General features: G+C 41.6%; 1 protein-coding gene across 1 annotated transcript in view; it reads left to right on the plus strand.

Moving 5' to 3' along the window:
* The window catches only part of RGS6 (regulator of G protein signaling 6), a 184,628-nt gene that overhangs the window by 132,235 nt on the left and 39,411 nt on the right, over nt 1–12,982 (plus strand). The window contains exon 14 of the mRNA XM_029911408.1: nt 9,314–9,403. Coding sequence (XP_029767268.1) covers nt 9,314–9,403 — 90 coding nt within the window. The remainder of the gene's footprint in view (nt 1–9,313; nt 9,404–12,982) is intronic.

Raw genomic sequence — 12,982 nt, forward strand, 5'->3', positions numbered from 1 at the left:
GAAAGGGAAGTGGCAGATGGGTTGGGGCTACGGCAAAGTCTTGACCAGTAAGTTCAAGAAGGGGGAGGGATAGCACAGTGGTTTGAGCATTAGCCTGCTAAACCTAGGGTTATGAGTTCAATCCTTGAGGGGGCCACTTAGGGATCTGGGGCAAAAATCAGTACTTGGTCCTGCTAGTGAAGGCAGGGGGCTGGACTTGATGACCTTTCAGCATCCCTTCCAGTTCTATGAGATAGGTATCTCTCCATATATTATAACCTTGTGTATCAGCTGGACAACATGTATGTGGGCTAGGGCCACTACTACAGTTTATGGAGGCTTCACTAGGCAGTGTCTCCTGGTTGAAAGGGGATTCCATTCCCTGCAAAACCTGCCTCCTCCACGAGGCAAAGCCTGTTCACTCAGGCTTTTTGCCAAGGACCAGGATTTCGCCATATTGTGAGAATCAACTTCTTAGCAATGATCATTGCTCTCAAAACCTAAAGCTGTTCATATGACATCAGAATACTGAGTCGACTCCTATCTCTCAGGAGAGCTGTTTTTATATTTAGCTCTAAATCCTCCTGTAGTACAAAGCTGACCTCTGGATTGTACCAAATTCCAGAACTCTACGCCTTTGCATGCTCCCACAATGAGCATGTAAAGAACACCTAGCAGTTTTGCACTTCCAGCATATATTTGATAGTGAAAAACCAACTATCAAATAGATTTCCAATAGCTCTGATGCTAAAGATATGTTATACTGTATTACTATCTATACATTATAAACTAACCGTAAAGCTTTACATTGTATTTCCAACTATGGATCTATAGGGATAAGCAGCAGATTCCTATACATTATTCAAAATGAGCTCTCAATGCTTCTGGTTATTTCTTTTTCTCCATCACCACCTTACTGTACCTTCATCCCAATGTTTATTTCAGTCATAGTTTTATGCTTTTCTAGTTTAGCAAAGAGGTACATCCATATTATGATCTAATTATGCATCAGTTGTTAAATAACAGAATCACTTGTTTGAGTGCAAAGGAAACCCAACAGCTAAAACTTCAGGTGTAATTTATTGTGTCGCTTAAATCAAAGAATAACTTGAGAATGGGCAAATAGATTTTTCTCAAATTTTCCAGAGCAGTTCACTCTCAGGCAAAGATCTTTTGTGTCAATTACCAGCCTCAAACATTTCTTTACTAAACTATAAATCTCTCAAAACCTAGGGCTCAGACAGAGTCTACAATGATCATTTAACCGTAGCAATGTTAGCTAGCACCACTCTAGTTAACCAGGGGGCTCAAGCAGGGAACTTTGTAATTTTGCTTTAGTTGGTGCATGCAGACACCGCTAAAATGATTACACAAAGATAGTCTGAAGTGGGGGGGGGAGGGAGAGAAAATTGAAAATGCAATGGGAGCAAGAAAAAAGCAAATGCAGAAGAGTGGGGTTTTTTGTGGGGGGGCTGCGGAAGGCTAAGGGTATTTTGAATGAAAACGCTTCGAGTTTTTAATGGGTGTTTTTCTTTTAGAGTATAGTAAGGTTAGGTCCTTCCCTCTGCTACATATTTCATGCATACTCTGAACTACATCTGCTACCAGTTGCTTCTGGTGCTGATGTGGCAATTCCTCCTACCTAATCTGAATCAAGTTGCAGTGCAGTTCTCAGTACTCAAGTAGACTAACGGTGATCAGATGAGAGTGCTTATTAAGAACATTACGTTCAGCAATGACACAGAAAAGGTTTAAATGTTGTAACTGACTCTCTTCCAGGGTTTGTTCGGTTCTTTTATCCCACGTAGCTTGCTGATGATCCCTGGGTCTGTGTTTGTGCTGTTGTGCTACAAGAATCCTGTAAGCCAGGGCAGGATTCCAGAGGACAAGCTGAAGGAATGTAATGTGAAGCATGTGGAACTTAAGTGGTGCACAGGCCTTGTGTAGATCCTCTGTTAAGGGGGCAATTTTTTTATTCTAAAAGAATGTTTTATACTCCAAATGTGATAGAAACTGTACCTTAAAACACACAGGGTGTGGACAATCTCAAGATGTGTCTTTGTCCATCCAAACAGCTACAGACAAGCATTAGCTTCTGCTTACTCCGAAATATACACCAGAATGTGGGGCACTCTATTAGCAAGGTAGAATCTGGGGGCATATTGGAATGCCATCTGAGTTGGAAGGTTGCAAGAACATTATACTTGAGCCCAGAAGTCTACAAGACTTAAAAATCTTGGACTTTGTGTAGATTTTGCACCAGGCAGGGAGCACATAAGATTTTGGATGGATATAAAAAAACACCCCCACTTTTCAACCAGAGAAACTGCCCTTCTCTTGTACATACAATTCAGAGAAAATAGCCAAGTTTTCCCACTAGAAAGGACGCTTTGAATGAAGAAAATGCTTGCTGAGCTCTATCAGGTACCCAGCCTAGAAGAGTGCATTATAAAATTATTTTTAAAATCACTCAGCCGTTTCCAACATCCTTGTCTGGTATTCCCAAGGTCCTGGTTGGTTGGCCGGCTGCCACCCTCTGCCCTAGTCAGGGTCATTGTACTTTGATTGCTTGGGGGAGGGAGAGACTTAAGATCTTGTTGCAACACATTGATTTGAAGCAGGTGCAGCTTTGAGACAGCTTCTGCTATCTCATCCACCTCCCACATTCCCGTCTGGATTTCCAACTTTGATTTTTTTTTTCTTTCCTCTCTTGTCAAGAAAATTTACAAAGCTTGTCCTTCATCTCTTTCCAAAGATGTGGCATGTGAAGGGAAAACAGCAGAGGGGTGCTGTGTCTTATCAGGGTTTACTTCCCCACACTTCAGCTGTCAGGCATAGCCGGGGCGTGATTTCCTTTCAGTCTCTCATAACTCTGGTAAAGAAAGTTTCCCTGATTTACTACCTTGTTGGTCCTTTGTTTTCTAATTCACAGAAGTGTCAACATTTTCCTTTTTAAAATTTACTATTTATTTTCACATTTACAGTGTAACGTATGTTGCAACAGCAACTGAGCAATTATTTGCAAAATTTAACAGACAATATATAAAGCTATGCACAGAGAATCTGAGATGGAACCGGTACATCTCTGGCACCATGTAGTATTCTTCAGACTGGAGAAGAGACAGAATTCACACAAAAGGGATACTTTATTCAGAATGCTGGGTATACACAGACCTGTAGCTCCCAGCTGCTCGAGTTCAGAGACTGGGGAGCAAAGACTGTTGTCTGGAGATACCGTACAGTCTCAGAGAGTAGAAGCAAGTGACCTGCACTACCTCTGGGATCTTTTAGGAGAAAAAGTTAACCTACAGAAGGGCTGTTCTGATCACACTCACTAGACCACAGGTGTGAGTGAACAAATGATACCTGTAGATCTAATCAGCATGGATATTTTACCTTAGTTCATTTGCTAGAAGATGATAATTAACTATATGTATCATTCATTCTTACATATGATGATGTCACTCTATCTAGTAATGGAGCCATATACCCTAAAAAATCTAACCGTAAAACAGATTGTTGTGAGCACATCACCTCAGTGCTCCATTCTCTACACTTCAGGGTCTTTGTCCTGATATTCAAATTCCTTCATAAATTTGGCCCAAGGTGCATGAGAGATTATCTCTGCATCCCTAACCATAGCCTCCTGCAACAGCTGCATTCCATAGGAATGATGGAGCTGCCACCCCTGGGGAGGCCCATGAGCACAGAAGACAGAATTTTCAGAGAGGTCCCCATGTAACTCTATACAGCTCACTACCCAAAGAGAGGGGAACGATCACAGACCTCTCTGCCCTCAGAACAAAATGCAAAACTCTCTTCTTTTTGACTTAGCTTTCCACAATTAGCTCTTCACACCCACATGCAGAAAAATACACCCAGGCTAACTGTTCTTGTTTACTCTTACAGGTGGAGAAACGGGGAGAGATCATTTTGTGACTATTTTAACACATGTGAGATACTGGTATTACTGGGACATGGGGCTGTATTACTTGATAAATAGATAAATATGTGAGACTCCTGATATTAGGTGCACATACCCAAACTAATCCATCCTGGGGAGGGGAGATCAGCTGTGCTTGATATCAGATGCACAAAGCAAACCTAAATTTTCACTGCTGTTCTCCATATCCCGGATTAAGAGTATGTCTACACTGAAAAAAAATGCATTCTGAACTCAAATTAACTCGGGTTAATGCATCTTTTATCTCAGATTAGCATTTTGAGTGAAAGCCTAAAGGAGCCTGGGGTTGAACTCAAGCTGCTAATCTGAGTTAAAAGTCTCATTGCCCATGTCCTTACTGCTATATTAACCCAAGCTAGCTAATGCAGGTTAGCTAACCTAAGCTGAGTATACTTTTTTTTGCATCACAGACATACCCTAAGTGATTGGCTAAAGCAACCTGAGCCACTACAATTCCAGCTGCATTATCTAGCCAGGTCTCAGTAATACATAGTAATTATTAAACAATCAGTTTGTTCAAACTTGGAGGATAATAGGGTGCTAATAATAGCCAACATGTATTTGTCAAGAAGAAATCATGCCAAACCAACCTAACTGCCCTCTTACTTAGGGTTAGTGGCCTAGTGGATGGGGGGAAGCAGTAAAGGTGGTATATCTGAATTTTAGTAAGGATTTTGGGTGCCAGACTTTAAGAAAGATGTGGACAAATTGGAGGTGGTCCAGAGGAGAGCAACAAAAATGACAAAAGCTTTAGAAAACTTGACCTATAAGGAAAGGTATAAAAAAAAATAGGCATGCGTAGTCTTGAGAAAGGAAGACTGTTTGGGACCTGTTAACAGTCATCAAATAAGTTAAGGGCTGTTTTAAAGAGGACTGTGGTTAGTTGTTCTCCATGTCCACTGAAGATAGGACAAGAAGTAATGGGCTTAATATACAGCAAGGGAGATTCAGTTTAGATATTAGGAAAAACTTTCTAACTATAAGGGTAGTTAGGGACTGAAATAGGTTACCAAGGGAAGTTGTGGAATTGACAACATTAGAGGGTTTTATGAACAAGTTAAACAAACATCTGTCAGGGAAGGTTTAGGTATACTTGGTCCTGCGGGCATGGACCAGATGACCTACATTTCTATGATTCTATGCAATATCAGGCACCTCGTCCACTGTGATTGGATGGTGGTGCTCTTATGTGACAGAAACAACATTAGACTATGGTTTTGTGAGTTGAGCCTCTGAGAGAAGGCCCTAGACAGAGCAAATGGGATGGATAATAAAAGTCAGCCCCCTGGCCTGTTCTTGAAAAATGTTCTTTTCCACTTACTCTAGAGTTTTAAAAGTAGAATGCTCCCTTCGTTGATGTTTAAAAGTCAGTTATGAGATTTATATTCTAGGCTTATTTTTTAGAACATTACATAGAGGGGTGTTGTCTTAAGGTTAGTGCACAGGACTGAGGTTTTATTCGTTTCGTTCTGATTGCTAACACTGAGGGGCAGTACCTAAGGATTGCTAGGGGGGGAGTTGTTGCTATTCCTAAAATAAAAAATGTCTCTTCCTTCTTTTGAATGACAGTGCAAGGCAGAACATAACTTTTCCATGGCACTCCTTGAGTAAGAGTAATGGGCAATTCCAGTGAACTACCCAACCTTCTCCTAATGAAATAGGCTCTACTGTCCAGAGTTGCAACTGAGCTGTTGTGGATTGCATAAGTGGTGTGTTTGCTTTACATAGTCACTGTGCTAATTGTAGCTAACTAGCTGGTTTGGGATACATGCTCTGTGAAATGAAATACTCTTTCAACGTTCCAACTGGAAAGCCCTGAATTTCATGTCAGCAGCACCATGTAGATAAGCACGTCTTGGAATGTGCATGTCTGTAGAGGGCATTGCACTTCCGCATCCCTAAAAATGTTGCATCCCTTAAAATGTCTGTAGAAGAAGATTATAGCCTCACAACAGGTTATTCATCCTCTCAGCCACACAGTAAAGAAGAGAAACACATGCAGCTGCTCTGTAGGTTAGGAAATGGGATCACGGTAGGTAGCAATGATAGCCCAGAACAAGGAATGAATTAAAGTCATATGCATAATGGGACTCGCCCATTTGCACTATATGAGAGTAGTGCAGCTAAATTCCCACATGCTCCACTGTCGATCTGTCTTTCCCCCAATATTTATTATTTGAATTTGCTTCTTTTTCTGTGTATTTCAGAAGTTGCTGAGGTGCTAGACACTATAATTACAAGTCACCTCAATGGGCTGCAGATTTCCTAGATTCTAACACGGCAGTTGTATCAACAATACATTGGTGTCTATTAATGGAGGGTATCAAAGACCAGTATGGATTTATCCAGTTATTAGAATCCACCATCCAGTGGCTGGATTTGTTGGGTATGCACATTATTGCAGCCACAATTCAAACTGGAACCTTTGTGGTCCATTCTCAGCAGCTCTTTCAAGTGAGCCGGTGGGAGCTATGCTGAGCATGTGTCATCTGGAAGACACTCTGCAGACCCTGCAAGACATGAACAGCTGGTTCAGATGTCCAGTGAATGTTCCAGAAAAGCTATGTTATGAAATGGTCAGCATATCAGTCGTGTCATCAGTCATGAGTTTAAGAAAACCCTTGAACACTTATACTGAAGAACAAGATTTTGGTTCTGGAAGCTACATATTTCCCATGCTCAACCACCTTTCCTCATTAAGGTTCAAAGTTTAGGAATAATTATCAACAATTCCATAATGTCAGTGCCCTGCAGAGGAACAGTAGCAATATCATTGTTTGCTGGTTCCAACTTGTGAAACCCAGAGAGAATGCTTAGTAAAAATGACATGAATACATCTACATTAGAGCTTTGGGAGTGATTCTGCCTTGTCTTTCCTGGGAGGGACACAGTCAAGGTGTCAGCTCACTGTTTATTTAATCTCAAAATCTGATGAATCATTGTTTTGTTCTCCCAGCCTCAAGTGTAAAGTCCCTACTCTTTCTAACAAAGAACAAATACAGGCTGTTGTCTTGGCTTGGAGGAGGACAGTTTGCCCTAGTTACAGTACTGGGGCAACAGCTTTACTGTTAACTGACCTGGTTTGGTACATCTCTCTCTAATCTGCAAACATCTAGTGCCATCTGTCTGCATTTCTCTGCGGCTATGAGGACTGAAAATATTTTTACCCCATGAGGATCATTTCCTTCTGACAGCAAACCCCAGGATCTGAATATGGGTTTCTCCATTATATAATAGATCCCAGACATCAGCACTCACTAAGGGCACCACCTGAGGCAGTGATTCTTGGAATACGGGATTGAGCCATGCAGAAATTGTCAGGTCCTCGGACCTGGCAATATAGGCCACTAGGGTTTTTTCCCCCATGAAGTGCCATCCAAATCCCTGCACCAATAATGTATTGCAGCACATTTTTTGTGCTCAGGCCTCCCTGTAGCCTTCTCCAAGGCTAGAATATTATTCATAACTATGCTAAAAAGTGATGAAATCAACATTTTCCTCCACCCACTCCTTAGAGACATAGGCCATAATCTCTACCGTGCTCCCAGCATGTCCTCGGAGGCTGGGAATCTCATCTCCATGACAGGCCCAGTCCCTCCTCAGACACTGATCCTCTATGACACTCTTACTCTCTAGAGACCATGAATGTCACCTCCATCAATGCCTCCAAATATTCCCAACCTACAGAGAGAATCATCTCTACAATGCTTCTGGTCTCAGGATGGGGAAACCTTGTGTGTGTTTTGACATAGTTTGATTTCTAGCCCATTATGAAATGCTAGTTGCTGGGCATGGAGTTTGTGATATAAGAGGAAATTAACTTGAGACAGTTATCATCCAGTTGAATTTAATACAACTGAGTCTTACAAGCTTACTGAAATACTGTGAGAGTTAATAAGTAATGTCACATGCATACAAGAAAAATATAAGGCTTTTAATGACCAAACTCATGACATATACTTTATTTTTTCCCCTCTAGTTGGCTGTGAGTTTGGCTCTCTATGTTCAATGCTGAACTACTAGAGCAAATATGCCACAGCTGCTGTATTGGTAATGGGAAATAAAGCTATCCTCCCACTTTGTGTTTATGTCTTTTGAGATTCTCTTTCTTAAGAATGCAGTAGGACAGAGAGACTTTGGCTTTGCTGTAAACAGGCTTTTCTTGTGTAAAATCTTGTGCTATTCGTGAGATATAGAACATTGCACCAGCGGAGGATGGTGGCATCTGAAAGTGAATAAGCAAAATTGACAAGTAAAGGATTGCTCCAAGCCAGGTTACATCATTGGGTAAAGATTATACTGTGTCTGAGTAAAAAGATTGCCAGCAATACCTACCTTATAGAGAACACAGTAAAATGTTGAATAGGGTAATACTCAGACACACACATATAACTTCAGGATTGAGCAACATTATATAGATGCTGGAGCTTTGCTTGGTTTGCCACCACTGTGGACATATGGAGCTCAACCAACTCCTTCACTGGTTCTCCCTCTCTCCTAAAGGTTCATATGTACCTAAATACTGACGCTTTGGGGTGGAGGAAAAAGATTTCGTATGGTATAAATATACACAATGTAACAGCATAAAAGAGGTTTCCACAGGCAAAGAACTAATAGGAATGTCCAGTGTTCCTGTTTCTCCTCTTGTGAATTAGACGCTCTTTTTTACTGTTATTCTCTGTCTTTACTCAATCAAGTATATTTTGTTGTGTTTGGCACGGGGTTATTAAGAGGTCACTGGGGCAGTAGAAAAATAACTGAGTTTTTCAAGATACGTTCAATTATTAATTAAAACTGAACAAGCAAGTTGATGATGTGGGGTAGGGGGGAAACATCTCTGTCTGATTGCAGAGAAACTCCACCCACCAAAGCTCTGAAGCAGCGTATCAGATTGTAAGTACGACATCCTCAGAATAAACTCTTAATGGCTGTTCGAACCTTGATGATAAGACATTAAGGGACAGATTCTTTCAGGCTTATTCTCATTTAAGTAGTACAACGCTCCGTCAGTAGTCTTTTTTATTTCAATAGCACTAGATGGCAGAATCTGGTCATAATATACTAGCTTTTGAGAGCCTTGGGCTTTACAAATTCAACCCTTTTCTAGGCTGCAGATTAATACATGCAGGCTCTTTGGGGCATGGACCATCTTCTGGGTGGGGTGCACAGTGCGTAGCATAATAGAGTTCTCCAGGACGTGGGCGCCTGGGCACTGCCACAATACAAATGATAAATTATTATAATTAGGACTTTGCTCCCCCTTTCTAATTGTCTCTCTCCCTCCCTTTCACTGGACTGTTTTGAATCCCTCTGATTTCTGAATGGTATTTGGTAACAATTCTCAAACTTTCCTTTCCTCCTGCCCCACAGGAGCACATTTACAAGCTGATGAAGAGTGACAGCTACGCACGTTTCCTCCGTTCTAACACGTACCAAGACTTATTGCTGGCGAAGAAGAAGGTATCTTTTGGGAAGGACATGCTTGCATCTCTTAGCACCTATTGATTCTCGCCTGCTGCTTGCTGCTAGTGTGGAAATGGGAATATTGTTTCATTTACTTTTTTTATGTTTCTTTTTTTAAAAAGGAATGAGAACATTTGTTTCCTTCACCTGAAGGCCCAGGGTATGGCATCCCTATATACAGCTTCGGCAGCCATGGCAGGGGAAAGGTAGAATGGCCAGCCAGTCAAAATACAGAATATGGAAAAATGCTCAGATTATACCGGCGTCTTCCAAACTCGATGCAGGCAATTAGAAGTCCACTGTCTCCTCTTCATGACAAAGATGATATCTTGTATCAGAATTAGACCCCATAAATGTGTTCATTTGCTAGTCAAGGTAACAAGATTGGGGAGATGGTACAGCATCCTAGATTTAACCATGTGGTCCTCTTTTGGGATGCCTTACCTGGGGACCTCCCTGTAATGTCTTACCTCCTCCTCCTTTTCCCCTTTTCCCAGCTCTTTGCTCCCCGAAAATGTTTGCTTTTTATTTTAAACAAGAAATAATTGCAACCCAGAGAGAAATCAAGAACTTCCGCCATATTCTTCATCAAAGACCTGGGCCTCAATTCTTTTCATCCCCTTGGTGTCAGCACGTCCACTGCCAGCAACATATTTTCTGCCATGAATTACCCACTCAGAGTAGCAAAGAATTGATTCTGTAGGATTAAGTCAGCTCTTATCCAGCCAGTTCTATTCAGGCCAGGGGGGTTAGAAGGTAAGATACTTTTCTCTGCTTTTGTGGCTGTGTTTAAATGCTTTCTGTACCTCCCAGCTTACTCCAGTACTCTGCAAGAGAGAGAGCGAGAAAGTGTTTGTGTGCACGCACTTACCTTTGTGTGACTCACTTACAAAACACTAGATACAATTACTTCCAGCTACTGCAGCCTGAGCTTGTGGTTTTCCATCACCATGCTTTCTGCTGTTTCTCCACTGCATTCTCAATGGGCTGTCAAATGACAATTCATTGGCGCAACTCAGTGAAATCCCATTGATTTTACATGCTCATTGCTATTATGGATCCTCAAAGTGCATATCGTGACATAATGGGCCAAACTTTACTCTCCGTTGTGCCTGGCATTTGTTTCAGTTGGATTGCAGTGGTGTGACTGAGGACATGAACTGGCCCTGTGTTTTAAAACCAGCTGGTTTTAGACAAGTACAGACCAGAAGAAGAAATGCAAAGTCCTAGCTGACATTTGAAATTTTAAGTTGCTCTTTAAACCTGGGTCAGAATTCAGAGGTTGAGGGAAAGAAAGAGGTGCAGTTAAAACTCTTGAACACCCTGTGATGATGTAAAAGAAAAATTAAAAACCTTTGCTGTCTTATCCCTACGAGCGTCCATGTATGTTCTCCCTCCCAAGGTCTCCCTTTCAAAACATTAGGACCTGATGGTTATGTGTTAATACAAAGGGAAGTTCTCCTCCCAGCTCCAGTTTTGAATCAAAGATTTCTTTGGAATCATTGTTTGCTGTCAGATCAAGTGCTAGACCTGTCAGCATGACTTGAATGATTCTCATGCCACCTGAGGATCAGATTTCAGTGTCATGCTAACACTGCAGTGGAAATAAGAATCTAGTTTCTTTTAGAAAGAGCTGTAGGTACTCAAATAAACATATCCAAGCAAAAAGAAGACAGTGGCAAAAATCATGTAGATGTGTCATTCACCAATTTAAAATATGGTGGGTAGAAATTAAAGTTACTTCAAAAGCTGTAAAGCACATCTTACTGTGTTTGGCTAGTAGCCATTGTACCCCTGATAGCACAGAGTTGTTGACTGAAAGAAAATGAAGCTTCCATATGCTGACCTACCTGGTAGATCCTTAGTAGATTTACAGCAGATTTGAGAGAGTCCTTTAGGGCTTCTTGAGGCAGCCTGGAATCTGGAGTGGGGGTAAAGGAAGAACAGTGGGATACCAGAGCCTTTCAATATTGAGGATTTGGGTTTAAATCCCAAGATTAAAAATTTGGCCTCATTGAAGTCAGTGGGAGTTTTGCCATTGACTTCAATAAGGTTTGAAAAGTTTGAATCCTTGTTGGGAATACCTCCCGAATGTCCCTTATTTCAAGGGACAGCACTCATTTTAGTCCCAAACTGGCCCGCATTCCACACCTGTGATGTGTCCTCGCTTTTCTTGTTTACTATTAATTACAGCAGAAATGCAGAATCATGGAACTGAGATTACAGAAAGTTATTTACACTAAAGAAATTAATTCCACTACGTTTTAAGTTTCTTGTATGAATGCATTTTTGTGTCCTCCTCATTTTGGGTCATTGCCATACATTGCATCCCATATATGGGCCTTGTGGCAAAAGTACAGGATTGGGAATCATGAGATCTGTTTGTTCGTTCCCTGGCTTTTCCACTAATTTTCTTGTGTGACTTTGGGTAAATCGCTTCATCTCTGTGAGCCTTATACTCCCCACTCTGTAAAATGCAGGTAATAATTCTGACCTGTTTAGCAGAGATGTTGAGTCTTAATTAACATCTGTAAAAATGTCTGGCGCATTTTGAGATCCTCAGGTGCAAATCTCTATATAGTATGCACGGTGTACGTGCAAAGTATCATTTTTCCACATCACAAAATAACTGCACATGTGAAAGTTTCTGATCCAGGGTCTGAAAGTGGAATGAGCAAGAGGGGCTTGCGGGCCAGGATTCAAATAAATTGGCAGAGTTATGAGGAGGACAGGGGAAAATAAACATACTTTACACAGACTCATGGATGCACAGATGGTGGACATGGGCCATGTATAGGCTAGGAGTTCCTTATTCATTCATGTTGGAGTTTTTCTTCTTTCCTACCACTGTCATTGTTATATGTACCACAATATGATGGCCTAAAGCCTGCAAATCCATGGTATACTACTCCGAGTGCAGGACTGGGCTCCCGCAGGGGTGTGTTTGGAGGCTACATGTAGGAACAAGGAAGGTTAAGAGCTAGATGTAGGTCTCTGCATTGCACAGAAGTAGGTCACCCTTGCATGCCTGCCTCCTTACTCTGTAAAGGGCAGGGTGAAAAAGGGAAAGGATGTGGGCAGTGCATCCATGTATCTGAGGAGAAAAGGACTTTAGCCTGGTAAGCATGCAGATGGGCCACTTAGCTATGTGTTTGTCTGTGGGCCTCACTCCTGCTTCTAGGTAGGAGTCATTAGGTTGCTGTCAGCAGCTATCTCACAGATGCAGGATTGGGTTCCTTCGCCTACCCATTGCGTTTTACTTCTTGTGCATACACACAACATGCCACACCTGTGTTGTGCAAGACCAAGCATCAGTCTGCCCATATTTCTACTGATACATACATTACCACATTTTATAGTGGGCAATAACCACCATCCCTTCCCCTCAGGAGACAAAAATTGGCCAGGCCCTTGGATGACAGTGAACTTTATGCAAGAGAAGAAATGCCTGTTACGTTTAGGTCTTGAAAAACCTCCTCACCCACTCACTGAGGGCGAATAGTGATTTTGACAGGGTGTGTTGGCTGAGGGGGGCTAGATATTCATTGGCTCCTCCTCTGAGGAGAAGGGAAAAAG

Source organism: Terrapene carolina, unplaced genomic scaffold, assembly GCF_002925995.2.
Source record: "Terrapene carolina triunguis isolate 2854851 unplaced genomic scaffold, T_m_triunguis-2.0 Scaffold96, whole genome shotgun sequence".
Classification (NCBI taxonomy): Eukaryota; Metazoa; Chordata; order Testudines; family Emydidae; genus Terrapene; species Terrapene triunguis.